Raw genomic sequence first — 27,541 nt, forward strand, 5'->3', positions numbered from 1 at the left:
TTCCGGGTTTGTCACATGACCTTTATCACGTGAACTCCTTCTTCGATCCTGTTCATAAGGGTGTCCTTTTCACGCCTGGGTGAGACAAAGCGTGATACTGACACGGTATCTTCTAGTGGACTGACGGGTGTATTACACGCTTTGGTGTGACGCGGGTTCATGCAACCAAAGCCAACCTAAAGATCAGTCCAGGTCACCAGCTCCACTAAAACTCACTAATTCACATTTGATATCTTGCTTGTTTAATTCGTACCTTTTTTTTTTTAATAGAGCCAAGCTGGCTGTTTCCAGTCTTTATGCTAAACTAAGCTAAATGACTCCTGGCGGTATCCATCTACTCCTCTAAGCAAACAAGAAAGTGACAGAGCATTTTATAATTTGGAGGGCAGCTTGTTCAAGTTAATTTGTTTGCGTTGCCTCATGGGACATTGATTAGATCTTTGAAAGGATGAAATACATAAACAAAAAGATTTCCGAACCTGCATTCATCCCCGACGGACCCCGTTAGCATCTTTACATTATGATTCAGTTTTAGTTTAGAGGTGGAGGTCAAATTTACACGTGAGGATCATTAAGTAACACGCAAACTGATGGATACACTAAAACTCATTGTGTTTCCTCATTTAAAGGAAACACACACCCATTTAGAGAAACACACATACATACACACACACACTGGGCTGCAGCGTTGGACCCTCATGGAGAATGATTTTAGGAGTGAATAGAGATGAAGGAGGGGATATTAAGTCAGTCTATATAACATCCAGGACACAATGCTGCAGTGATTGATGGGGACAAAGTGGGAGCAGCAGGACAGGAGGGGAGGGGAGGGAGGAAAGGAAAGGAAGGGAAGGGTGGTGGTGGGGAGGGGGGGGGGGGTTGTATATAGGAAGGAGAGAAAAAAGAGAGGAGAGGAGGTGAACAGAGAGAAAACACATTTCAGGAGGGACCAGGCAGAGTTTGGAGTCTATTTGTATGAGTAATCAGCACACACACACACACACACACACACACACACACACACTATATATATATATATATATATATATATATATATATACACACACACACACACACACACACACACACACGGCTCCCTCTGTCAGCCGTGTTTACTCACTGATTTTCTCAACAAGACAGCCATTGACACTGGATGGATGGGGCTAATCCGACACAGAGAGGAGCAGCTCTGCCGGGGTTACAGGTCTGAGATGGAGCTCCCTCCTACGCCCCCCCTCACCTAATCTTCCGGCAAATATTTATCACTATCAATTTAGCCTGACTCCGTGACATTAAAATACCACGTATAGATAACCTCTTGCTGGAGAATCGATCGGAGCTCCCGCTGCTGAGGATCAGATGGAGAAGGTCACATCACACCTGATACCGAACAGGTCGTCTGTGATGCTGCTGCTGCAACTGCTGCAAACACTGCTGCTGCTGCAAACAATGTTGCTACAGCTGCTACAAACACTGCTGCTGCTGCTGCTGCTGCTGCAAACACTGCAGCTGCAAACACTGCAGCTGCAGCTGCTGCTGCTGTTTGTTAGGATGTTTTAAGTCTGGGACATTTTGAAATGTTGAATGATCTGAGTGTTCCTGATAATTATCAGAACAAACCAGATCAACAAGCTGCGGACAGGTTTCATTAAAATAGTCCCTGAATGAAATCTGCAGTGAAATTTCTGCATTATCCAAAGTAACAGGGACACTAATATTGTAAAGAGAATTGAGTTGAGGCAGAGAACACATTTGAGTGAGAAATATCTTTAAAAAAAAAAGTGGAGAATTAAAACTGTCTGCATGTAGATGGAGCTAAGAGAGAAAATGTTTCTTAGTTTGAGTGAACTGACCCTTTAATGTTTGTGCTATAAAACGTTTGAAAGCCTCTAAATGTGGCTTTATGAGACACAAACAACAAACACACAACACTTTAGTCTTCATCAGTCAGAGATGTTATTTCTAAACTTTATTATAATTCAAGCGGCTGAGGTGGTGGTGTTGGTGGGGGGGGGGGGGGCTCCAAGCAGAGTAGCCCAGCTGATTTCTCCTCCTCCTCTCGCTTCCCGCTAATTGACCGGCGGCGTTCATGCACACATTTCTCACTAATTTCACATTTGCTATTCCTGCAGAGGCCAAGACACGTCTGGAGGAATACATATCATCCTCACAGCAGCAGCAGCAGCACAGTCCATCAACGGTGATTCCCCCCCCCCCTCCCTCCCTCCCCTCCCCTCCCATCCCATCCCCTCCCCCACAACACACACACACACACACACTCCACCTCCACCCGCCTCCCCAGCTATAAATTAGCTGTTTTGTTTGATAATCAAACCTCTTCGATTCAGTCTTGTTCTCTCTCTCTCTCACACACACACACACGCAAACACTCACACGCACGTGCGCACATGCTATTTCTGATGGAGAAAATTGCCAAAAATGAATTGATAACAGATTTTTTTTTTGGAGGAAGATAACTAGTTTGCAAATACACACACGCGCTGCAGCAGTATAAAGACTACAAGTGCGCGAGGCAGCGTATTAGAAAAGTCCAAAGTCATCCAGTTTGCTCTAATCATTACAATTAGTCGTGAATTATCACCGGACTCTGACAGACGTTCCTTGTAACTCTCTTTTATTTCCACCCCGCGCTAATCAGCGACTCTCATTACAAACGCTGATTAAACTGCAAATTACCAGCAGCGGCCCCGTCCGCGCCGACCACAGCCCCGCTCAATATCAATTAAGTCCAGCAGCCCGTCTGGAGTCTCCCGTCGCTTCCAAATGCTTGATAGTGCCACTTATTAGTTTGGAAAACTCGGAAAATACCAATAATCAACGGCCATGAAGCTGCAGGGAAAGAGTCCGGGGCTTTCCCTCCACTCAGATGCAATCACAACAGCTCGGCCTGATATAGGATTTCTCTGTTGCTGCTGCTGCTGCTGCTGCAGGCCTGGAGTCCGTGCACCGGCACGCAGACACCTCCGCCATCTCTTTATTCATGTCTTTACAGGAGAGTAAAATATATATTAGACCAGTTGTGGTCATATTTAGAAATCAGGACCTGCAATAATGCATGCAAATCTCTAATCTGACATCATTAGACGGTTCCGGCTGCAGAGAGAATGAGCTGCTTTCTACCCTCTTATGTTAACCTATTTAGTCTTGGTATAATATAAATTAATAGCAGCTCATTATCATCATTCTGCATGAGAAGGGAATCCCGGTGCGTGTTTTTTTTTTTTTTTTTTTTATTAGGCCTTTGGCAGGAAATTTAACCCCTTGGATGGGCAGTGGATCTGATCAGGAGGAAGTGGAGGAAGTATTAATATAATTTATTGAAGTAAAAGTAGTAAAACATCAAGGTAAAATACTCCATTACTAAAATACTACAAAGTAAAAGTCATTCATTATTCATTCATTATGCAGAAACTTGACCCCATCTATACAGAATATTATATGACTGGATTATTTTGTAAAATTGTAAATATTTTAATGTTAATTTTCCTCCAACAAACCTTGTGTATAAAGTGATACAAAAAGTCCTTAGAAAACTGTTCGGGTTGAAAACAATGAGATTATTTTTTATGTTTAGTTTGTCGTGGAATTAAATTTGGATTTACAGCCTTATATTGCACAAACAGAGCCAACATATATAATAAATCTCCTGTGTGCAGGGCTTTCAAGCATCTCAATGAAAATCAGAGCTTCTGTTGGTGGAATAATGAATTTATTCACATGAAATACAGTAAGTTTCTAATTTTTTGTTAAAGCAAATATTATAAATTTTTGAAAACATTTCACAGTATATTTTTATTTTTACATAATTTGTGGCTGAACGTGTAAAAAAAAATTAGCAAAACAATCTAGAATATTCTAAAATAGTTTAGTGACCAATTCAAGTAAAATTATATTTCAAGGAACAATTCCACCAATACAACTCAATTACTGCATGTTTGTCCTATAAATCTCTTGGCATAGTCTCATTCTATATCTCGCCTTTTTTGGAAGGAATTTGGCTACTTCCTATATTGTTTATCGTTCATACACCACCAGATGGGACTTTTGTTCCCACAAACTTTGCTCATGTTTTTCATCCTGACAGTGATAGGATAACATTTTATTGATTTTGACAAGTGAAAAAATATAAATACTGAACTTGTGATTAATGCAATTTATTTTTAATGCAGAAAATGTGGAATATGGCTTTATTTATCATGTTTGAGAACGTGTTTCAGAGTAAGAAAAGGTGTAAATTTCCTCCCTCTGTCATACAGCAGCAGCTGTGCTCCTCTCCTCCACCGCTGGCTTAACATCTCCGCTCATCAGTTGTGTTGTTGTGATCAGTTATGATGAGCAATTAAGACATTTAAGTTGAGTTTTGAACATTCTGTGTATAATTAGCATTCTGCTATTGTGGAAAAGTTTAGTTAAAGCTGTTAATGTGCAGAAATGTATTAAACTTTTAATGTTATTGGCAAGCAGAAGTCTGGATTGTTATAATACATATATTGTTTTGACACAGGCTGCCTTGTAAAATACTATGAAATTGATTTTTATTTCATAGGTCATATAAATCAATATCAAATGCACAAAGATTCAAATGATATTGAATGTGCTGTCTTTGTAGCGCAGCTTTATGGGGCATGTCAATCGTTTAGTTTAAGTGATATACTGTGTAAATAAGAAATTGGCTTATTTTGAGGCTTATAAACCTTAAAGTACGCACAGTGTCACATATTTCTGTATATGGAGTTTAATTCTCATCGAAACTCGATGTGAAAAGCCAAGTTAATGCAAAAATAGTGAATTTACCTGCAAATAGATCTGAATTACATTTAGAATAAGTTGTAAAAAGCAAGTTAGTTTGTTTTTTGGACCTGCCATAAGACCTTTAGGATTTTTGATTTGGGATCAGATTGATGAAGAGGAGTACGTTAAAGTACAACAAAGACAAAACGTTCAAGTAAATTTTACTGCCGCCACATAGTTTTTAAAAATGAAGCATTTACGTTAACATTATTCAGATAAGGACCAACATGCATGTTAGAGACCTTAATAGACAGAGAAAAAAAAATCTTGAACAGAAGCAAACAGTAAGTGTCACAATTTAACTGCAAATATATACAGTTATACCTTCTTTGGAACGTCATATATAACTATATTGAATTTAAACAAGAATTGATGTAAACATGCTGATAAATAATTGGATAATAAGGATGAGAACATTTTTATGGTTATAATTTGAAAGTGACAGATTGTGTTTAACTCTTGTATTTTGGATCTTCCGGCTAAACGCCAGTTTCTCCACAGCTGTGTCAATTGAAAAACTAATTTTGATGCATATAAGCTCAATAAGACGCCACGCTGAAGTTATATGGAGAAAATTCAGCAGGCGAAATTATCTTGGGGCATATAATCCCACAAACAGGTGAACCCAGTGATTAGACATGGCCCGTTATTGGTCACAACCTGCCAAATGCACGAGTCAGTACCTTGGACAGCTCCCTCACCCCTGGCAACCGCAGGATCAGGACCACGGTCAGCGCAGCAGCATGCAGCTCTGATTCCTGACTGAACATGTTGTTTGGTGTTTTGGCTTGGAAAAGATTTAAATATTAAAGTAATAACACTGACCACCAGCAGGGTGAAGTCTCAGCTTTACTTGGTATAAATGATCAGACAGAAGCTGCTGGACTGGATGTGATGGCAGGAGGTGAACTGCAGCAACAACACTGTTCAGACCAGTCAGTGGAATTTGCTGCAGCCCATAAGTCATGAATAAGAAAACAACTCTGTGCACATGTACGAATCAAACATTACTGATAAAGTGAGCTGGACTGACCAGGGAGGATCTTCCCGACTAGTTAAAGGACATGAATTTAATGTTTTTTTTGTGTCTTGTTTATTGCTGCATTAGAAATGTTGATAATCATTCACGAACAAATTTGAAATTCTGTTGCTTCTGAGCACGCTCAGCTCTGCGGCTTCCCCTAGATTCAGACACTTGGAGTAGATTATAACATTAATGATGACTTGATTCCTTTTAGCTGGAGAAGTTTCAGTGTGTTTCTGAAATGCATGTTGGCTCACCGGATTGTCGTACTGGAACAGCTCAACCTTTCATATTATTAGTTACACTTGTTACTCTGCTTCCTGCTTTCTGCACAGAGTAATTGTTTTATTTTTAAGAGAATATAAGAAAGATTTCGTACTGACTGTTTTAAATGACGATGCAGTTCTTTGTCACATTTCTCACCAGGTTTGAGATGTAGTTTATAACTCCTGTTGGTTTTGTTGTGATGGCAGTCTGTTGATATTAAAATAAAGTTTAAGAGACACTTTTAAGGTCATTTTCACTTAATAGGTAGTAGATAGTTAATCGGCGTATAGGATTTACATTCCTAAACTTAAACAGACACCACATAACTCTTCCACAGTTATATTAGTAAGAGTTTATGTACCTCTTTTGAGCAAAGATAAAGATAAAGCTCAAACAGTCCTGCAGCTGGTTCTCATTTACCACCACTATAGTTTGAAAAAAACCAAACCGTATAAAACTATATTATATTATACTATATTATATGAATGTTACTCCATAAGAGCTCGTGACTTGAGTGAATAAGGACACCTATTTTTTTTTTTTTTTTTTTTTTACTGTTTATTTTTTCATGATACATTTCTCGTAGGGTTCTTTTAAAAATGTAATCATTTACGGACAGATGTAATTTAAAGGAGCCCACAAGACCAGACGAGCCCCCCCCCCCCCTCACAGTGGTTTCCCTACTGGACTTAAGTCAGTCAGACCAGAACACTTGAAAATGAGCTGCTCTAAAAATCGCTTTATCTGCGATCAGCTTGCCATCCTTGACTTCCGGCACACCGCAGACACTGTTCGCTCACGACCGCACCGTTTCTACCGAGCAACACGCTCCATCTACGGCCATGGCAGATCCAAGAATACGGCAGATTAAGATCAAAACTGGTATCGTTAAGAGGTGAGGCGGGCTCTTCGTTATATTTAAAGACGACTTTTAGTATCTCCTGCAAGCGACTTGTAGTAGGTAACGTTAGGCTATTGCTAATGAGCTAACTAACTTAGCCGGAGGGAGGGGGGGGGGGGGAATGACTCGACGAAGGCCGCACGTATGAACGTTTGTCCGGGAGTTTTTTTTTACTTTACTTCGGTGTTCGAGCGCGGCCTGCGGGAACGCAGTAATCGGTTTTCATTGTGTGACGGTACCTAATGAACACTTGTGGTGCGACGATAACAGCTCACGGTTCTCTGAAGGTAACATTGTTCTGTTGTAGTAATAATAATAATAATAATAATAAAGTGACTAATTTAACCTGAATCGTCGGTTGACTGATGCTAGCGGTTAGCTATCGAGCTAACATGCCTTTCGGAGGTAGTAACGCGTTCTTGCATCGTCACTCGGGACTGTGATGTATTCTGCGTCAACCGAGGTCGTAGCTGTTCATTTACCATCACATCAGATTTATGTAATGCCTTGTAAATGTTAAAATGACTCGTGTCGTCACAGGGATGCTCACACTGCCTTAACCTGGCTGATAACTAACACCGCCACCTTTCTCACGGCCCTGTCTGTGATGTCACGTGTGTCATCACGTGGTTGTCAGGCGCCGTCACTATACTCCACAGGAATATCAGTGTAAAATATAATGCTGCTTATTTCTAAAATACTAAATTCATTTGTAGTTAGTTGGTTGAAAAATAATATCGCACATCCTTTTTTTTTTAAATTTAAATTTTTTTTTTTTTTTTTTTTTTTTTTTTTTTTTTTAAGGCAATCATGGTTTTTTACCATGTATTCTTGTGCACATATTTACAAAGTTAAATGTGTTTTAAAACCTAATCTGAAATGACTACTACTACTGTAACATTACCTACACATACTGCAGGTTTACCTGCATCTGTGTTTTGGTGCATGATTTGGCATGTTATGGAGGAGGATATCTACTGTCTGTAAGATTGTTATAGTTTGTGGATATCATACTATTCCCCCTTTTGTACTGTAGACAGGTTATGCAGTTATATTGTTTGTTTCTTTAGGGTTTAATGGGCAGTTCTCGGTTTTAGAAATCTGGCAGGGTGATATTAAAGTACTACGTGATGGGAGGGAATTCAGGTCTTTTGTTCAAGTTTCTCTTGGTGACACCTGAATGAATTGGTGCAATACGAAATAGTCCTTGCAGTACTTCTTTTTTTTTTTTTTACTTTGTCTTACAAGGCTATCTTTTTTTTCTTCTTCTTTTTTTTTTACATATGGAGGAGCAAACATGGGGAATTAAACATTTTAGGATCGGTTTATAGAGTAATTCAGTCCAGTATGACATCACTGCAGTGGACTACAGCCTCAAATGATCTGCCAAGGAGTCATCAGTAACTAAAAGGGAAAACACTACAAAGGTTTATCTCAGAACTATTTTATTGGACTGCTTTACAGTGTTGTTAAGTGAATGAAGTCTACTGCTCGTTCTTTCTGCCAGTAGTGGATTTTCATTGATACAGTTTGCAGTATACCTTTTAGTATCCGCTTATCATAGTTGACAGTATTGAGTGACTACTTCTCAATGAAACCAATACATTATTCATCTGGTGTTTACTGTAAAAAAAAAAAAGCCACAAGTGTGGCATTTTCCAAAAGAAAACAATAAATTACTTTGTTGGCCTGCATTGTGATCACCTAAAATGATCTTAAAAAAATAATGTCAACACCACAAAACTGTACCTCGTCTTATCTTGGATGTAATCCATTTTATTAGGTACAGAAATGCAACAATCTTGCAATAAATCCTGCATTTTCAGTTTTTGTTTGGTCAGAAAGTTTGAATCAACACCTCACATTTTAAACTACAACGAAACAATATCATTTTTATTTGTTGGAGAACTCTTGTATTAAGTTGTTGGTTTTAATGGCGTAGTATATATTTTATGTCCAATTGCATGCACCGTTCCTTTGTCTTTCCACTGTTTACATGCTTATCCAGAGCTGGTGATGAATGTTTTTAATCTTAATTCTTTGTCTCTTGCAAACAAAGGATAAATAGAAACGCTAAACACTCGCATTACATCCAGATGGATCTGAAATGGGACAGAACATTGACTTTCTGATGTACAGTCGGACCTGTGAACTCATCAGGGAAGTATAAGCCGGCACAATAATACAACTGGCATCAATTCTGAGTTTAGGTCTAAATTTCTACAATGACCAAATTTACCAGGCTGGAATAGAAAATATCGTGTACATTATGAGGCGTGGTGCGATAAGGGGCTCAGTGGTAGTGTGAGTGTGTCTCTCATCGATCAGGCACACCTCTAATTCCCTGCTGTCAATGGCGTTTGTGTAATGTGCTATCGATTGTGTTTTGATGAGGGTCAGATTACTAACAGGCTCCCTGAGGTGGTAATGATGGAGGCTGGGTCTCCTACAGAGTGTCCAGGAGTGGTCATCAGTACAGGTGTGTACTCGCCCTGCCTGCTGCTCTGAGGTGTCCGAGGTTGAGTACACTGTTTGAACGTTAGACGGCAGGTATTGCAGCTTGCCCTCTCTTGACCAAAAGTACAACGTTGACATGAGCTCTTAATGAAGCTTTTAGGTTTGAATGTACAGAGCGTCGTCGCTTTCTGCCTCTTCATAACCTCGTGTCCCTCCCGTTCAGCCTCTTCCTCCCGTGTCTGTCTCCTCTTCCTCTCCTCTCCTCCTCCCTTCCCCTCTCTCTCATATATTGGAGTTTAGAGGAAACCTGCCTGCTCTTTTAGCCAGGCCTATTTCCAGTGGCTTCTGCACATTCCAGTCAGTGCCTTTCTGCCCTAGCGAGGCGGATGCCCTTAATAAAATGACAACAGTAATTTGCCTTTGTCATTCCGGTCCCAGCGCAGACTACATCGTGGCTCAAAAATACAGTGCTTGGTAAGGCGGTCGAATGTGTGTGTCGGCTGGCTCTAATTCCCTTTTTTTTTCTATTTTCCACAGAGCTGCCTTTTCCATTAAGGCTGAGGTGGCAGGTCTATTTAAAACCAGCCACGACCCCACCCCTCATTCACACAGCGCTCCAAGTCTGGGAGAAATAAGAAATTAACATCAGGACTGGAAGGGGAGGAATGGACATTTTGTTATTAGACTGTCCTTCAGTTTTATTCAAATTATTCCAGCCTTGCTCCCTCCATCTTTTCTCCTCTCTCTGCCACCGTCTTTGACTCTAAACAGGTGACATCACTCATTCTGCATCAAGCACGAGAGTGGAAGACAGGAGCTGCGATTGCATATGGTGCCTGTTTAAAAGCTCCTTGATGGAAGTGTATAAGAATGAGTGGTAATTGATGTAAAATATGACAGAGTGCTGCTGGCTTCCTCAGCTGAGCGAGGAGCGCTGCAGCAGGGAGGGAAGGGTCTCCAGTAATGTGACTGACTAATGAAGGATTACTCACTTACACACACACACAGCTGATTTTATGAAAAATGAAATTTGTGTTGTCATTCTAACAAGCAGGCGGAGCCGGAAAAAGACTATTAGTTGGAAATCATTATCAATAGGGATATTTTCAAACCCCATTATGCCAATCAGGGTCGGAATCTGCTTAATAGATTTAGCTCCATTTGGACCGTAATTGATAAATAATCAAAATTTATCAATGTACTCCAGCCCATTTTCACTAACAATCAAGGAAAAGAGGCCCATTTACCACCTGACTTGGTCCAAATTAGGGATTGAATTGGTGATCAATTAATCTCTAAAAAGGTGTGTGTGTGTGTGTGTGTGAGAGAGAGAGAGAGAGAGAGAGAGAGAGAGAGAGAGAGAGAGAGAAGTTAACAGGGACAGAAGGTTGTGTGTGTCTGCGTACGGCATGTTAACTCAACCCTAAGAGAAGTAGAGGAACCGTCATGGACAACACGATTTATGTTCAACTTGTAATTTGGTGTCACTCGGCACTTTAAAATGACGAAATTCTAAAACGTATTTATTTGATATGTGTGTTGATAACAGCAGATTGGTTTCGTTTAGGAACAATTAAGAAAACTCGATCAGAAGTTCAATAACATCGATCAAATTCAAGCTTGAATAATACATTTCTTTTTGTGGTCCAGTATTCTCATTGTTGTTAAAGGAATATGTAGTGAACATGTACATTAGGATAATTATTATTTTACGATTTATAACGTTTTGCAGAGGAAACATTTCGTCAAAGGAATAATTGATAATAAAATAGTTACAGTTGAAACACTTGATTTACTGCATAACTGAGTAAGTACTTTAATTGAATATGTTAAAATTGTTTAAAGTGCGTGTTTGCAATAGACATAAAAATGCGGAAGTGCCTTACAGTGTAATACCGCTGAGAGCCACTAGGGGCTCAAAAACCCTCTGGCTCCGTAGACTCCCATTCAAAACGCATCAAGTTCTCTCCTGAAATACAACGTGAATACATTTTGTCCTTCTGGTGTCATTTGCTAACTTTCTTCCTTCTGAAAATAGTCCCATCAATAATTAGATATTAGAGCTCAAAGAGAAATATGTTTGGGGGCGTTTTGAGCGACATGCCTGGGGTGCAGATAGTTTTGCGGTATAAGTGGGCAGGGCATGATGTCCTGGAGCTCTCAGTCAGATCCTCCCCAGCTTCTCCAGTCACTTCTGGCTTTAAAAAAACAAAAACAAGATGGCGACAACCGAAATGCCAGACTCAATGCTTCGAAATATCATTTCATAAACCAGTTGGTGACGTCATTGTGGGGTTGTGACTTTGTCTTCACCAACAGTAACGATATGTTACGTGTACAACTTATCTATGCTGCCCCAAAAGTGGCCCAAAAAAATCTTTACATTTGCGTTGCAGCCAACCACAGTTTGTTGTTGCAATTAAAAGACTAGTTTATCGAACGTAGCGCAGGTGCTGACTTGTATTTTGCGATCATCATGCAGAGTACAAAGTATTCTGATAATGTAAAGCGAAGGTTTTGTTCTAGAAATATTCATGTCTTTCATGCAGATGCATTTTTTTTTATTTATTTTTTTCCCCCCCCCAAAGTTTGTTTTTAGATCACACTGTAAACGATAAGCTGCATTTCAAAGCTGAATTCGGTGCTGATGTGCAGCTGGCAGCGGTGAGGAGGAGTGATGTGTTTGGAGGTTGTTATTGAGGTGTGTATCTTGCCGTCCTGAGGGAGATGATCTCGCTGTGTCCCCTCAGTCACAGGACCGCTGCAGAGAATGAGGATAGATGGCCCTGTCTGTAGAAAGTGACCATCACTGCCTGCCTTTCATGCTTCAGTATTATGTGTCTGCGAGGCCGCGCATGCACGTTTCCTGTTTGATGGAGCTACTCTCTGCCTCTAACCACGTCTTTTCCTCTCCTCTTCGTGTCTCCGCAGGCTGAGCAAAGACAAGATAGCGTACCTCAACGAAGCGAGGCAGCAGGAGGAGAAGGTGGAGCGGCTGAAAGCAGAGGACGGAGATCATTATGTCATCAAGAAACAGGTATGTGACTTCTGTACGTTTCTGCTCCTTCGATGCGCCAGCAACAATCACGCGTCTTAATTCTGCGTTAGCCGCTCATCGCCACCTGTCCCTCAGCCGGTAGGAGACGGCGGTATTGTTGGGGAGCGAGTTGCTTCCCGATGAGTTTCGTAGCCCCTCGTTCCTGTAATGAGGTCAGTCCACAGTGATAATGAAGAATTAGGTTTTGAGAGGAGAATCATTAGTGATTTTGTAATGTACTCGATGCAGATGTAATTATATCATGTTACTTTATAGGAGTTTGATAATTACTGACACATGCTGGTAATTTAGTGTCCCTAACAGATCAGTGGCCCATGTCCTGCTCTCACTCTGCCTCCGCCTGCATCCCTCCATCACTCCTCAGCCGCACTGTGTTTTTAGAGACTTTTTACACTCCGACGTGTTTCTGTTCGCATTTTCAGATTTTATAACGGACAAATTGAAACACGATGAGATCATGACTTAACACAAACGCGCAGATACAGTCCAGGCCAAAAGAGGAATTATTTAGGAAGAATGTTTCTGCTGGGAGTAATAATCCCATTTAATATATTACTTTAACCAAATGATCTGCAAACTTGAACGTCCCAACTATTACTTTTTTACTGGGATTCATTTCTGCATCGACATTTAAAAGAAGCGTGATGATTTTGGTGACGCTCAGTTTCCTCCAGCACTTCTATCAGGTCGACAGTTTTTGGCTGAACTGTTACAAAAACAACAACTATCGATTGGACTGGTTGCAACTGGGTTCGGACATTTGTGTCCCCCTTCAGGGAGAATTGTCATAAATTTGGAGCTGCTTGTGTCTGGTCTGTGATTACTGGCCCCACCAGCTGTTTATTGGATCTCTATGCTCTCCTTTTCTCTCCTCCCCTCACTCCAACCAGTCGAGGCGCATGGCCGCCCACCTCTGAGGTTGGTTCTGTCGGAGGTTTTTCTTCCTGTTAAAGGGGATATTTTTTTTTCGTCTCAGGAATTTGTTGAAGTGCTGGGTTCTGTTGTAACGACTTTACTCTGTTAAATAACTCAAAATAGCTTGTGTTGTGAGTTCGCGGCAAATAAATGAAATTGAATCGAATTTGCTGACTTTTCTTCTGAAAGGCAGCCAATAGTTTGTTTACGAAGGAAATAAACTGACGACAATCGAGAACCAGCTCGTAGGCGCGCCGACGTCTTGACTGCAGAAATGAAATGTGGAATTACAGCTGTCACAGATGATAAGCTAAAAAAAGACAGGAGAGAGTGAGGCTGACAGACAACATGCACAAATGTGTATTTTACGTGTTACTGTAGTTCATATGTAGTTCATATACCAAACGGACCGAATATAGAAAATATATATATATAAATAAATATATATATATATACTTTTTTCTATATTCGGTCCGCTATGGTTCACCAGTGCAGCTCCAAACCTCAGCAGGAGTTCTGGGCCCGTGTTAATGTCTCCTCTGCATGTTTGAGGCTCCTCATCTGATGATGTTTACTGCGAACATTAACATTCAGCGTGCGTGTTGTTTGTGTTTGTTCATTCGAGGAGCGGCGGCTCGGGCTGAGCGGCCGGCTTGGTTGGTGTTAAACGGGGAGATTGAGGAGGCCAGATGGATTATGGGTGGAGATGAGAGGTCTGAGGCAGGATGGATTAGAGGTTTTTATTTTAATGGAATCAATACGCCGTAAGTGTCGTCTTCATCCAGAGCTGATGGGATCATTCCAGCACACCGGCAGGGCACCGTGACTTCTCTCTGTTCCACCACTCCTCCGCTCACCTTGTCACATCGAGGTGGCAACCAACTCCGCTAGTTGTCTAGCGTCTTTCAGCGTGTCAGTTAGGCTCTCAGATGAACTCATACACAGGCAGGCAGGCAGACGGCTAGTGTGCAGCACCGTGTAATGTACATGTGTGTATCTGCGTCCGTGTTGTGCAGCTCGACAGAGGGCTCGCCGAGGAAGCATCTGTCATGAGTGAGTGTGTCTGACAGCGTTAGCCAGCTCCTCTCTGCTCTTTAGGGTGCCAGCTAGGGGAATTCCACATTAGCCGCGGCTGTGAAAGTTCCCCTCGGCTGTAACCCACTTTCACTGCAGGCGCAGTAAAAACCTCTCTACGCCTGATCACGGCGCCCTCGGCTCAGGGTCGCTTCATTCATCCAGGTGTGCAGCCGGATCGAGGCGGTCCCCCGCTGCCCGAGTCCCGGCCCGATCGATAACTCACTAACATTTTTCATATTGCCGGCTTGTCGGGAGATGTTAACCACGGCGGAGCGCGTGGGACACCCTGCACGCTGCTGTCAGGAACAAGGCTGCGGCACAACCCAGCCAATGAATATGCCCGTTTCTGGCTGTTCAAATTAATGTTGTAAATACATGTTCAATAATGTGTGTGGTTGTCTTTGTGAAGTCTGGTAATGACAAATGTAGTCGGGGGGGGGGGGGGGGGGGGGGCTTTCTGATGAATAAAGATGGGGGTGGTTCTGATGAGGTCTCTGTGGTTGCAGATGGAGGTATTGCAGGAGGCCAAAATGATGGTCCCAGACTGTCACCGCCGGCTGGCCATTGCACACGCAGACCTGATGCAGTTATTAGTAAGTAACACTCACCGGCATCGTGACGTGTGCCGAATCTTTTTCATCTCGCACCAGGACAGACCTGCACCGATCCACGTATTGATCCGTTTATGTAGTGGCTCTTACTTTGTTTAAAAAAAAAAAAAAAAAGAAAACATGGAGCAATTTTATCTGTTGGACAAAAACGACTCTCATAAATCTGAATCCCAGCTTGTGTTCCACTTTTAAATTTCAACACCACGAAAGGAAAATTGGTCGCCCTTCCAATCAAGTGTATCTTGTTTTAGGCTTTATTTTTTTTATATTTTAAGTAAATTTGAAAATTTAAGAAAAACAAGAGGTATTATAATTAAAACTTCATTCATAATTGATTCCTGGCCATTATGGTGCTGAAAAACATTATTACCGTTTTAAAGATATAATGTGGGTGGATGCTTTGATACCCACGAGTCGGGACACCTTTTAAAAGTGCGTTCATTGTTGCCATGACGACAAAGGTTGCATAAATTAAAAGAAGTCGTATCTTTTAAGTGGCACTCGAGGTGGCACTCAGTTTGATTGACAGGCCTGTGGTGCAGTCAGGTTACAGCTATCGGTGGGCGGGACGTAGTATCGTCAGGTTTCCAATCAGATCAGTCAGATCCACCGCTCGCTCCTCCCCACCTCGTCCAAATATGGTCACTTCCTGCTCCAAAATAACAAGATGGTGAAGGCCTGAAATCCGAACTTGAGGCTTTACAATGACACTTCCCAAACCAACGGGTGACGTCACTGCTGGTTGATGCTTGTTTTTAACACGCAACGCGGCTCAAGTCATCTTTTCAACCCAAATTATCATCTTTCGCTAAGCAGGTGGTTTTTAATGCCTGAAACCTGACCATGAGCTCCAGTTTAGCGCGAGTTGGAGAACGTGTTGCTAAAGTTTAATCGGGAACATGTTTGTTTTTTTGGAGCTCCGAGTGAACTGAACATGTGAATATGCTCAACAACACGCGTTGCACCAAGGAACTGTATTTCGGTGTCTCTTCAACCAGCGAGCGTGCCGAACCCTGCCGCACTGAGGCTGATATGGAGAGAAGCAAACATAAGCATGCATGTCTCAGGGTCATCTCAATTAATGCAGAGCAGCAGTCAGCAGGCGGTTGGGGGGAGGGGGTGGGGTGGGGGGTGGGGGGTAGGCAGAGGGAGCTAACCTAGAATTAGCAACATGTCTCCTTCTCTCCCTCCTTCCCTTCTCTTAGACAGACATGTGCGTATGCACACGCTCATCACAGTTGATTAGCGGAGCTGTCGGCGCGGTGACCACCACAGGAACTCAAACACACTTGATTAAAAGACACGGACACCTTACAGTCACGTTAATCCTCCGTCCAGCCCGTCACTGCTAAATTTAGAGCCCAATAACCCAACAACAGCCCAGCGCCGCAGTTCACGATATCGTTTATACACAGTTGAATCAAAAAAAAGTTTGTTGTTATTCCTCATCCTGAAGGAGAAAACCAAACCTGTGTGTGTTTGTTTCTTCCCAGGAAACAGAAGAGGATTTGGGTGAATCACAGGAGTACAAAGAGGCGAGGAACATGTTGGACTCAGTGAAGCTTGAAGGATGATTTCTGATGTGTTTCTGGGAGATTCGCTTGCTTTAAGTGTCCATTCCTTTTGCCGAGCCTCGTTCGAAGCCGCGGCGGCCGACTAAATCCATTCACAGTCTCCGTTCCTGATGTAATTATTTCGACTGTTTACTGTTAACGTACCACTACGCCTCTCTTGTGTGATACGCCCACGAGAATACATAAAGAATACAGTTTATTACAGCTGAGTGGAGGGTGTTTCTTTAGATTTCATTAGTCGTACTAACAGTCTGGACTTCACACACACACACACACAGTTCAACACACACACACAGTGTCTTTTCTGCTGCATTAATGCTGTATGTTAAAGCTGTGGGGCCACTGGTAGACACTTTTCTCATTTTAAATTTCTCTTTTCTTTTATGCGTCTACAGGAGCTTCACTTTTTTTTATCAGAACATCTAGAGCAACAGTTAATGATTGTTTTCAGTGTTTATTAATATGTTGATCAATTAAAAAAACAAAAAATTATAGAAACAGTTTCTAACTGTCCAAAATCCAAAGATACTCAGTTCACTGATGTAAAATGACACATTATATCATTTGAGAAGCTAACGTGAACGTTTTTTGTTTTAAATATATCTGGAAACCATTTCAAATTGGGTTTATTTGTTTTTTTTCCAATCGTCAACTAATCATTTCAACACTAATTGATTGATTTAGTTTCAGTGTTTGAACTGGTTAAGATCACAGCAGCTTCACTATTTACTGGAATACTATCAAAACTAATAATTCACGATTATTTTCAGTGTTGATTTGGTTGATAAATAAAACAATAGAAAATGCAATTTGTAACTGTCCAAAATCTAAAGATATTCAGTTTGCAGTGTTACAAAACAGACCATTTTATTATTTCAGAAGCTAACAGTCAACATATTTTGTTCCATGTCTTAAAACCTTTTTACATTGGGATTATTTTCCGTTTGGTCGATTAATCCTCACATTATTTCGTCACTATCTGAGGGCTTTAATTGCTCAGTGTGTTCACCTGCTGGTTCTCCTGTTAACAGTGAAACTGATTTGTGTGTTGATTCTCTACAATAAACACAGGCGCTCTTCGTGCAGCCTGTCAGTAGCATGACCAACGCTGGATGTGTCCGTGAATGACAACACAGGCATCTATTATCCAAACTAACACACCTCACATTAAGTCCTTCCTAAATAGTCATACTAATAAATGAACTCAATTGCCAGACAAATTAAGGTTACATTTGACTTGATCCTTATTTTACAGATTTCGATAATTATCGGGATCACCCCAAAGTCTCATTAGCACCCTAATGAGGCGCTGCTACTCCGTGACATCTACCCCGCTCCATCTCGTTAAGGAAATCGCTCTTCAATGCTGATTATTTTATTTGGAGCTATAATTATATTTCTTTCGGATAAATCACGGCCTAATCGAGTCCGTACAGAGGGCAGCGGCGCTAATTGAGGCATGAGATGCGGCGGCGGGTTGCTCCACCTGGGTGTGTGTGACCGGAGGACCCGCGGAGGCTGCTGGCTGCTCTGAGCACGGAGACGCTGCAGGACGAGTCTGCAGCTCCTGGAGCAAAAAATACGATGTGGAAATAGTCCCAGGTCCTGAATTCAGTGCAGAAATACCTGTAGAGTAAATGAACCAAATAAAAGCACCGAACAGGCAGATGAAAGGCCACTTCTTGTATTCAGTTTTATTAATGATGCATTAACTTGATCGGTTTGGACATGTTTAATCGATAGAAACGCTTCCTAATTTTGATTTCAATATTTAGAATCTGCAGTAATAAAGACTCGCACAACTAAAAGTCCAAGATTTCCCTCCCAAGATGTGGAGAATACATTTTAAAGTAGTATAAAATAGAAGTAAAGTCAATTCCTACTTAAATACACGACTGAACATTTAAGTCATGACTTGATTCATATAATATGACCTTTAGAGAAACACTGAGCTCTGCGTTTCATTTCTCTCCGCAAAAAATAACCTGGTTGGACCTCGTTCCTCTCGAAGACACGTGACCTGTCTGCTGCGGACGGTCAGGGAATCAAACGATGCCTCCAAAAAAAAACGAGAGGATCGTCTCCTGTGGAACCTCAGAAACCTCAGCGGCCTCTTCAATCTAATAATGAACACAAACGCATGTTTTATTGAGTAATTTAACTACATTTATTAAATTACGATGTCATGTTACTTCTCCAGCAGCTTGAAAGGGAAATATTTATGCTTTTTTTTTTTTTTTTTTACCCTGCAACATTTATTTTGTGGCTATAAATAAATTGCAATGCGTAAAAATGCGTAAATTTCGCAGCGACGCAACATTAAACTAAATTAATAGTGATCCAATCTAACCCCCTTTTTTAAAAAAAAATATAATTTATACTTGAGTAAGTATTTAGAAACCATGTTCTACATTATTGTGTTGCTGCTAATTAAGTAAAAGATGGGGATACTTCTTCCACTCAGGGTGACAAGAGGCTTTTATCGTGTTTTTTTTATTATTTTTTTTATATGAAATATTACCAAACAGGAAATTAGACCTCTTAGTCTGTAACCCTGAACTTCAGTCTCTTCAGTAAACACTGAGGACTTGACAGCGTCTGAAGTTTGTCCAACAGGACGCAGGTTGCAGCTGAGTTGCAGCAGCAGCGGTTGCTGCTCTGCTCCTCGTCTTCGCCACAGTAATGTATTCCTCCTTTAATCCCTCCGACTGCCACCAGATCAGCTGCACGAAACAAGAATCTCATTTGTTAAAACCGGGAGCTCGTGCAGATGGAAGATCGATTGTTGTTCTCCTCAGAAATCTCTAATTGAGTGAATACAGACTGCAGAGGTGGATCAGAGGGAGGAAGGAGAGCCGCCTGGGCCTCGATGCTTGGAGAGACTGTACTGGAACCGGGAGGTCACGAGTTCGAGTCCCGCCACTCGCCAAATGTGAGTCCTTCTCCACTGACTATGGACCTCAGGTATGAACACTGTGGCCTCCTCCTGCACCTCCAAACAACCGGTACACACAGTCATTTACACTTTTCTGTTGATTTGTGCTGTTTTAGTAAAAGTCTCTCTTCACCTCCACCGCCCGTGAAAACGTCGACTTTCCACTCAGATGCACCACGTTAACCTGCAGCAGGTCGGCTTTGTTTGTTTGTCTATTTTTATTTATATCATGGAGAAGATTGATGTGAGCATGTTGGAGGAATAGATCTGCGCCTTATAGAGACCTGTTTACCTCATTACAAGACCTTCATCATCATCATCATCATCATCATCACACACAGAATCTGTTGACACCAGCTAAAAAGATGTCTTTGAATTCAACAGTTCAAATACACAAATAACACCCCTTTAATAATGAAAAATACATAATTAATAACTGTTTGGAATTTAAGTCTCCTGCAGTATTAAATCAAATATTTTTTTTTATTTATTATCCACATTTTCCAAATAAACCATGAAATATTGTAATATTTATTCTAAAGGAATTCAAACAGTTGTATAACATTTTTAAAAAGCAGTAATAAAAACAACAAAGTTGTCCTTTTTCGACTTCTAAATATTAAATGAGTCTTTAAAAAGAATACAGAAGTTAATATTTAAGTTTAATGTTTTTTTAGGCCCTTTTTTTTTTTTTTTTTTGTTCGCAGTTAGGTGTCATTTGTCCTGACAGCTTATGATCTGCTCCTTCGTTGTTTGGGTTAAATATGACTGCAGCAGTGAGGGGAGTCGTTCACTGGTGTTTGTGCAGCTATAAAAGCGTGCAGCTATCGACAAGTCGTAAAACGAAGAGCGCAATCCATCATCCCGGAATGTGATGGGTTTAAATTATCATTACAGCAGCTCTGCGCGCGCCACGAAAAGTTCTGTGAAATACACAAGAAAATACCACAAATTTAGCGCGTAATTATTAATACAATTAACACAAATAAACAACACTTTCGTTATCATTCGATAAAATAAACAGATATGTTATAAATTCTCACAAAAAGAGAAATAAAATAGCATCTTAAGCCTCCTAAAATCTACCTCCCGTTACCATCGATAAAGGAGAGATCAGAAATATCTCCAAGTGCATCTTCTTCTCCCTCCTTTTAAAAAAAAAAAAAAAAAAAAAAAAAAAGGAAAAAAAAAAAAGATGCAAACATCAGCGCCAACACGGAGCTCCTTCTCCTCCCGGTGCGTCCCAAACAGACTCCCGCATGCGTCCTCTCCTCTCCATCCATCCATCCATCCATCCATCCCTCCCTCCGTCCCTCCATCCATCCCTCCTCCCGGTCTGCCGCTCGTGCCACCAGATTGCAGACAAATAAAAGATGAGCACGAGGAGGCAGCGGGTGAAGAGAAGCGGCGGCTTCACGCTCGGACGCCTCCTTTGTGCCGCTCTTTTCTGCACATAATAAATAAAGCGGCTCCCTCAAAACGTGCCGACATCTGTCTAAAGCATGTCTGGGGTTGTTCTGCTTAAATATGTCGCAGACTGCTGCACAAAAAAAGAAAAAAAAAAAAAGAAAAAAAAAAAAAAGAAAAAAAAAAAAAAACACACGCCGTGCTAATTGAGTCTAACCGTGGTTTGACAAAGGAAGAAGGATTTTTGTTTATTTTAAAGAACTTGTTTCTTAAAAATACAAATCTGCAGCGGAAAATGAACCCCCAAAGTGTTTCACACCTTGTTCATGTATCAGACTGTGTGTTCATGTATCATCTTGTTCACAACCTTTCTGCTTTATTACCTGCGTCCCTCCATCAGAGCTCGTGTTGAACTCCCTCCTCTGTTTGCACAATTAATTTGCTCTCACATCATTTCCACCGAGTCCCTCCCTTCTTCACACTTGGAACTAAATACTCGTAAATTACCTCTAATTTATACACTGCTTTTACTCTGAAAGGTTGCAGTGAAAAGCTTATAGATTCCACGCTAATTGCACCGGACGCCTAATGAGGCTGGTTAGAATTATATAAAGTTTGTTGTTTGGCTGGGAGGGAAATCAGGGATATTAGAGGAGGTTCACTTGGTCTCCAAGAGTTGTTTAGTGTCGTAAAGAGGTCGACAACATCATCAGGCGACTAAAGTGTCATGAAAAAGAAGGAGCAATAATAATTATAATAATAATCATAATAAAAAACAGCTTCGTATTCAGAGCAGATTATATGTGCTGCCATTCCTCTCCATGTGAATAAGCCCACTTCTTGTTCCAGTGGCTCACTATAAAAACAAGTGCAGAGCAGCATGCACAATTAAACAAATATTGTGGTGATCCAACATTTCTCTGCTCTGATATTAAATCAGCTTATTTTATTGGATGTAATTTGGAGGAGAAATCAAAGCCAATTACAGGAATGAGGAGGAATGAACTTGTGGATGTGAGAGGATGGAGGAGGTGGATAGGAGGGGTGTCGGAGGGGGAGGGGGGGGTGAAGCTGACATACCTCAGGCTTCAGCTCTGATTGGTCCTCGTTTGGAGAAGCTCATGGGTTCATTCCGCCGTTAAGCGCCTCCCCATTTCTCTAAACTACATTATAATGCAACGAACCTCCCTTTTAACCACAAACCGAATTTGCTTTCATTTAGGCTATATATATTTCTTAAATAGGTTAAAGTCATAGAGATTTTTTTGGGGGGAGTAGCATTTCGCCCTGGAGCGGTGCGCTATGCTATCTCATGCCGACCTGCTGGATGCTCGCCTCGGTGAGTTAACATCACCAAACTCCGGTCTCCAACTCTACTGTAAGCTGGAGCAACTTCTAATCTTAAATCACGCTCTGAAAATTGTCAATTTGCTTCATATATCATCTTAATGTGCCTGAAGTGAGCTAAATTCGCTTAATTCATTGGAAAAGTAATTATTATTATTATATTACTGCATAATTTGATTTAACCATTTTCTAAGATCTCAGTGTGGAATTGAATGAAGAGTATTTAAGGAGCAGATTGTAACGTGCATGCTGTGTGTGTGTCTCTCTAACAAGAGCTTTAATTTGTGCTCTTGTGTTTAGTGCATGCAGTCAGTGTCATCATGTCCTCCTGCAGCACACTGATGCTTCAACAGTTCATCATTTTAAAGCCTGTAAAGTGTCTTCCTGCTTTTTCAACTCTGCATGTCTAACATGTCTTCTTCCTCCTGCAGAGACTCAGCTCTCTGTTCACATCTCACCTGCTCCGTTTGTCTGTGCAGGGATGAAGGATGCCGCGGAGCTCCTGGGCCACAGGGAGGCTTTGAAGTGCCGGCTGGGCGGCGGGGGACCTGACCCGGGACACTCCGGGGAGCTGGGCCCCGGTCCGGACGGCGTGGAGGGAGCCACGATGCTCCCCGGTGACGATATCAGCAGCGGCGGAGGATCCAACCCGGTGCAGGTCAGCAGCAAAGAGCAGGAGAAGCAGCAGCAGCAGAACAGCAGCAGCAACCCGAACCAGTCCGGAGGGCAGCAGTCCCAGAAACAGAAGCGGCACCGGACCCGCTTCACGCCGGCGCAACTCAACGAGCTGGAGCGGAGCTTCGCCAAAACGCACTACCCAGACATCTTCATGCGGGAGGAGCTGGCGCTGAGGATCGGCCTGACGGAGTCCAGAGTGCAGGTGGGGCGGCAGGAGGGGCAACTCCCACCGAGTGTGAAGGACATTTATCAGTTTAAATTTTAAAAGAATTAGAGCAGAAGAGGAACGGAAACACATTTGACAACCAGCATTAATTAAAAACAAAAAAAACAAACAGACAATTTAATTTAAAATGTAATTCTTCAGATTTATTTTCTTGAAATTTCCATTTAAAATAAAACGGAATAAAAATCTCCAAACAGCCTCGAAGCTGCAGGAATAAATGTGTAATTAAATATCCTTAACAGGAGCTTTTTAATTCTTCAAACAGTTCACTGTTCATTTCCTGCAGAAGGTCACATGAGCATATTCACATTACTGTTCATACTCAGCTGGAAATGAACATCACGGAGCTCGCTCACTTCTTTTTAATTAAAGTTAAATTATACTCAAAGAAAATAGCATTTTTATTTGGGATGTGAATTTATATTTTCTGATTTAACTCCATCTGTGTTTAAATTATGGACTATTTATGGACAAATAATTTAAAAATATAATCTAAAGATACAGCAATAATCTGCACAAATTATCAACATTATTTATGGTTTTTATTTAGCTTTCTGTTGCACTGAAATCATTTAAATATCTACAGTAGTTTAGCCCAGAATTTCACTCTGTTGTTGAATTAAATTATTTTATTTCTTTAAATACAAAACTTTATAATGACACTCACACCTGAACCAAATCAACTCGGTTAGTTTATTCTCATATTATTCTAAATATCACTTTATGTTGTCATATGTCGTGTCCGGATTTAAACCGTCGACCTTGTGGATTAAACACGTGCTTCATCCTCACATTGAACACAAGGAGGCTTCAATATGACAACAGATATTACAACCCATCATATTAATATCCTCCTGACATCACTGTTTTCATCCTCCAACATTTTACACTGATGGAAGAAAAAAAAAGAACATTATAAGATGTTAAAAAAAATAGCAGTGGATTTTCTTTCAGTTTGTATTTCAGCAGATTCTGGGTGGAAACATCACAGCAGTCCATCATAATTAATCTGCAGGAACCAAATGAGAGCAGCTTTATTTCACAGTTTAATCTCCTCTAATAAAACCTTTAAACAGTCATAGTTAAATATCAGATATTTTATTCTCAGTATTAACTGTCATCTGGTCTTCATAAAACATCACTGTGGCTCCTTATTAAACAGCTGCAGTCACATGTGAAATAAAACCCGGATAATAATCATTACTATTATTATTATCGCACGGCTCCATCCAGTTTCTCTGCCATTAACATAAAATGAGAATTAGTGAAATGATGCTCATCTGCTGTTATGATAGGGCGGGAAATAAGACGCGGGAACTGTCAGGCTGCAGTGTGTCTTTTTAAAAGCAGGCAGCGGTGAGGAATCACGTTTTCTTTCTCTCTGAAGTGTTAATGCATTTCAGGCCGGATTTCACGGCTGGCTTCACCGAGCAGAGTGAGACGGTCCCGGTCTCATTACCGCGGCCCACTTTCTCAACCGAATCTGCACATTAATCACAGCAGAACCTGCAAAGCTCAAGGACTCCAGAGTGAAGACAAAACTATTGATCTCAGCGGGAACATCATCTTTACTGTATGAGCGCGCGCGTTTCAGGGGCTCCTTCCCCTTACAGCGAAATCATTCAAGATCAAATTATAAAATAAAAAAAAGAGGAAAAAAAAAAAAGTATTTTTTCCAAAGACTCAATGTTTTTGTATTTTTTAAAAAAATGTTACACGTTAAAATATTGATTCAAACAGAAATATTTAAACTGAAGTGCTGCTAATTTATTGAGCTAAAATTACATTATTCTACCATTTATATATATATATATATATATATATATATAAACAAATCCAGCAAAATGTTAAAAACTGCCACAATCTGGTTTAAAAAATACAAGTTTTTAATAGCAGGTACGGAGACCTCTGTTATACTGTTATGTTATTGATAACACAGAAATAATCTTGTGCTATTTATTATTAGTATTATTATTTGGAAACATTAAATGTGAATAATGTCAGTAGTTGGTGGTTGTTGTTTTTTTCAGATATGATTCTGTATAAAACATAAATCGGTGTTTTCCTCCATCTGATTTATTGTTGTTGTTGTTTTATGACGATGATCACAGACTGATGTCGTCACCTTTTTTATGAGCCCTTCCCGCGCTGACTGACCTGTCGGTCTACCTGCAGCCTTCCCTCCTGACTCATCCCGTCTCTGTCTGCAGGTCTGGTTCCAGAACCGACGCGCCAAGTGGAAGAAGCGCAAGAAGACCACCAACGTGTTCCGGGCTCCGGGGACCCTCCTGCCGACGCACCACGGTCTCACCCAGTTCCCGTCCGCCGCCGCGGCAGCAGCGGCCATGGGCGACAGCCTGTGCTCCTTCCACGCCAACGACACCCGCTGGGCCACGGCCGGGATGCCCGGCGTGTCTCAGCTGCAGCTGCCGCCCTCTCTGGGCCGCCAGCAGGCCATGGCGCAGTCCCTGTCTCAGTGCAGCCTCGGCGCCGGGCCGCCGCCCAACTCCATGGGTCTGTCCAACATGTCGTCCAACGGCTCCGGGCTGCAGTCCCACCTCTACCAGCCCACCTTCCCCGGAATGGTACCCGCGTCCTTGTCCGGCCCCAATAACGTGACCGGCTCGCCTCAGCTGTGTAGCTCCCCGGACAGTGACATGTGGAGAGGGACAAGCATCGCGTCGCTGCGCCGCAAAGCGCTGGAGCACACAGTATCCATGAGCTTCACTTAGTGAAGCGGCCCGAAGAGCTTTTCTTTCTCCCTCACCGAGATCATTTAGTTCTGATCCATCCGACCCGTCCACGCGGTGGTGCACCGGGAATCATACAAGCAGGATACCGGTTCACATCTCGGCTGGCGTTTTTTCTCCCAAACCACCCAAAAGGAGAACTGCAGCTCCTCATTCATCGCAGGGCTGCTTCTGTTCAAGCTATACGTTATTATTTCGCATGTAGCCTATATCACCTATTTATTTGTCTATTTATGAAGTTCTGGGTTTATTGAGTATTTATTTATTCGGCTCATGCAACCCTGCCTTCTTGTTGCAGGACTCTCAGTGACGTTTGCTTGGTGACTGAAGCTTTTTCAACACAAATTCTGTGGATACTTTGAGATACAAAACTAAATTCCCCCCTCCCCCCTTCCCACTCCCCCTGCTGCACAGCATGCACCTGTGAAGGGATGCTCTGTGGACGTGCAGACACCACACAGCTGGAGGTTTAAAGAAGGAGAACATGAGAGGAGGATGTGATAGGAATCAGGACGAAGACTGCATGTGCTGTCCAAAGCAACAAAAAAAACACCCACAGGGGGAAATGCTGTGAATGAAGACACAGACGCTGACTTAACTATAATCTCTTCTCTAGGATGTTTTGTGTAGGAAGCACTCTTGTTCCCATTTGGTCAGTTTGTGATAACTTAAGTTTCCAAAAATTATGTCTGTGCTTATGATCAAATATGACTTTCTTAAATGTTTGGACCATTTTGTTTCATGGACATGTTTATATCAATTCAATGTAAATGATCAAATAAAAATCATTTTCAATTACGTCACATCATGAATCAATCCTCCTTTCTTGAAGAGCACAATCCTTCTGATTCATTAATTTAAAAAAATAAATAAATATATATATATAAAAACAATATATACAAAAAACCCAACTGTATTTAATCAACCTGTCAGTGTAGCAGTTGCACATCTAACCTTGTTCATGTTCAAATGTAATGTTGACTAACGGATACATCTTCTAATTTTCTATGACATCACTCGATGACATCATGTTTCAGATGACTTTGAGTGATAATCTGTGAAGCATAATCAACATTAAACAAGTGAAGAAATTCTGCACCCCAATGACCCTCATACTTTAATAAATGTACTTCACTTTACTCAAGTATAAATTCGTATTATTTGTACTTTTACTTATATTCTACTTAATCAATACTTCTACTACTATTCAGATTGAATTATGTGCTGTGAATTAATTTGACAGCAGTTTGCAGACACAAATTTTATGCACAGCGTGTGATAAACTAATAAAATGCATAAAATACACATTATTAGAGGTTAAACCTCCCAACGTTAGAGCAGTGAGAATCAGACCGACCTCAACATTTACATGATATTTAATCTATAACACTCTGAAATGGCTCTTTGTGCATTAAGAATACTTTTACTCTTAATACTTTAAGTACGTTTTGCTGATAATACTTGTGTACTTTTAACTAATACCACAAAAACAACAGTGCAAA

The 27,541-nt window shown here is 41.2% G+C and overlaps 2 protein-coding genes across 4 annotated transcripts; both read left to right on the forward strand.

The window, feature by feature from the left end:
• The first annotated feature begins 6,857 nt into the window (after window positions 1-6,857).
• On the forward strand, window positions 6,858-17,798 carry tbca (tubulin cofactor a). The gene is made up of 4 exons (XM_069164896.1): window positions 6,858-6,998; window positions 12,393-12,498; window positions 15,018-15,104; window positions 16,616-17,798. The coding sequence occupies exons 1-4, from the start codon at window positions 6,946-6,948 to the stop codon at window positions 16,694-16,696; spliced, it is 327 nt and encodes a 108-aa protein (XP_069020997.1). The 5' UTR covers window positions 6,858-6,945; the 3' UTR covers window positions 16,697-17,798.
• Window positions 17,799-19,263: 1,465 nt separating this feature from the next.
• On the forward strand, window positions 19,264-26,833 carry otpa (orthopedia homeobox a). 3 transcript variants are annotated; one of them, XM_069164929.1, is made up of 3 exons: window positions 19,264-19,824; window positions 22,865-23,265; window positions 25,500-26,833. In XM_069164929.1, the coding sequence occupies exons 2-3, from the start codon at window positions 22,867-22,869 to the stop codon at window positions 26,019-26,021; spliced, it is 921 nt and encodes a 306-aa protein (XP_069021030.1). In that variant the 5' UTR covers window positions 19,264-19,824; window positions 22,865-22,866; the 3' UTR covers window positions 26,022-26,833. The 3 variants fall into 3 exon arrangements, with proteins under 3 accessions (XP_069021030.1, XP_069021011.1, XP_069021021.1); XM_069164910.1 differs by lacking the exon at window positions 19,264-19,824 and adding an exon at window positions 22,190-22,416; XM_069164920.1 differs by lacking the exon at window positions 19,264-19,824 and adding an exon at window positions 22,191-22,377.
• The last annotated feature ends 708 nt before the right edge of the window (window positions 26,834-27,541 follow it).

The sequence above is a fragment of the Embiotoca jacksoni genome, unplaced genomic scaffold (assembly GCF_022577435.1).
Source record: "Embiotoca jacksoni isolate LCO1_2020_lvr unplaced genomic scaffold, fEmbJac1.0.p SCAF_10, whole genome shotgun sequence".
In the NCBI taxonomy this organism is placed as follows: domain Eukaryota; kingdom Metazoa; phylum Chordata; class Actinopteri; family Embiotocidae; genus Embiotoca; species Embiotoca jacksoni.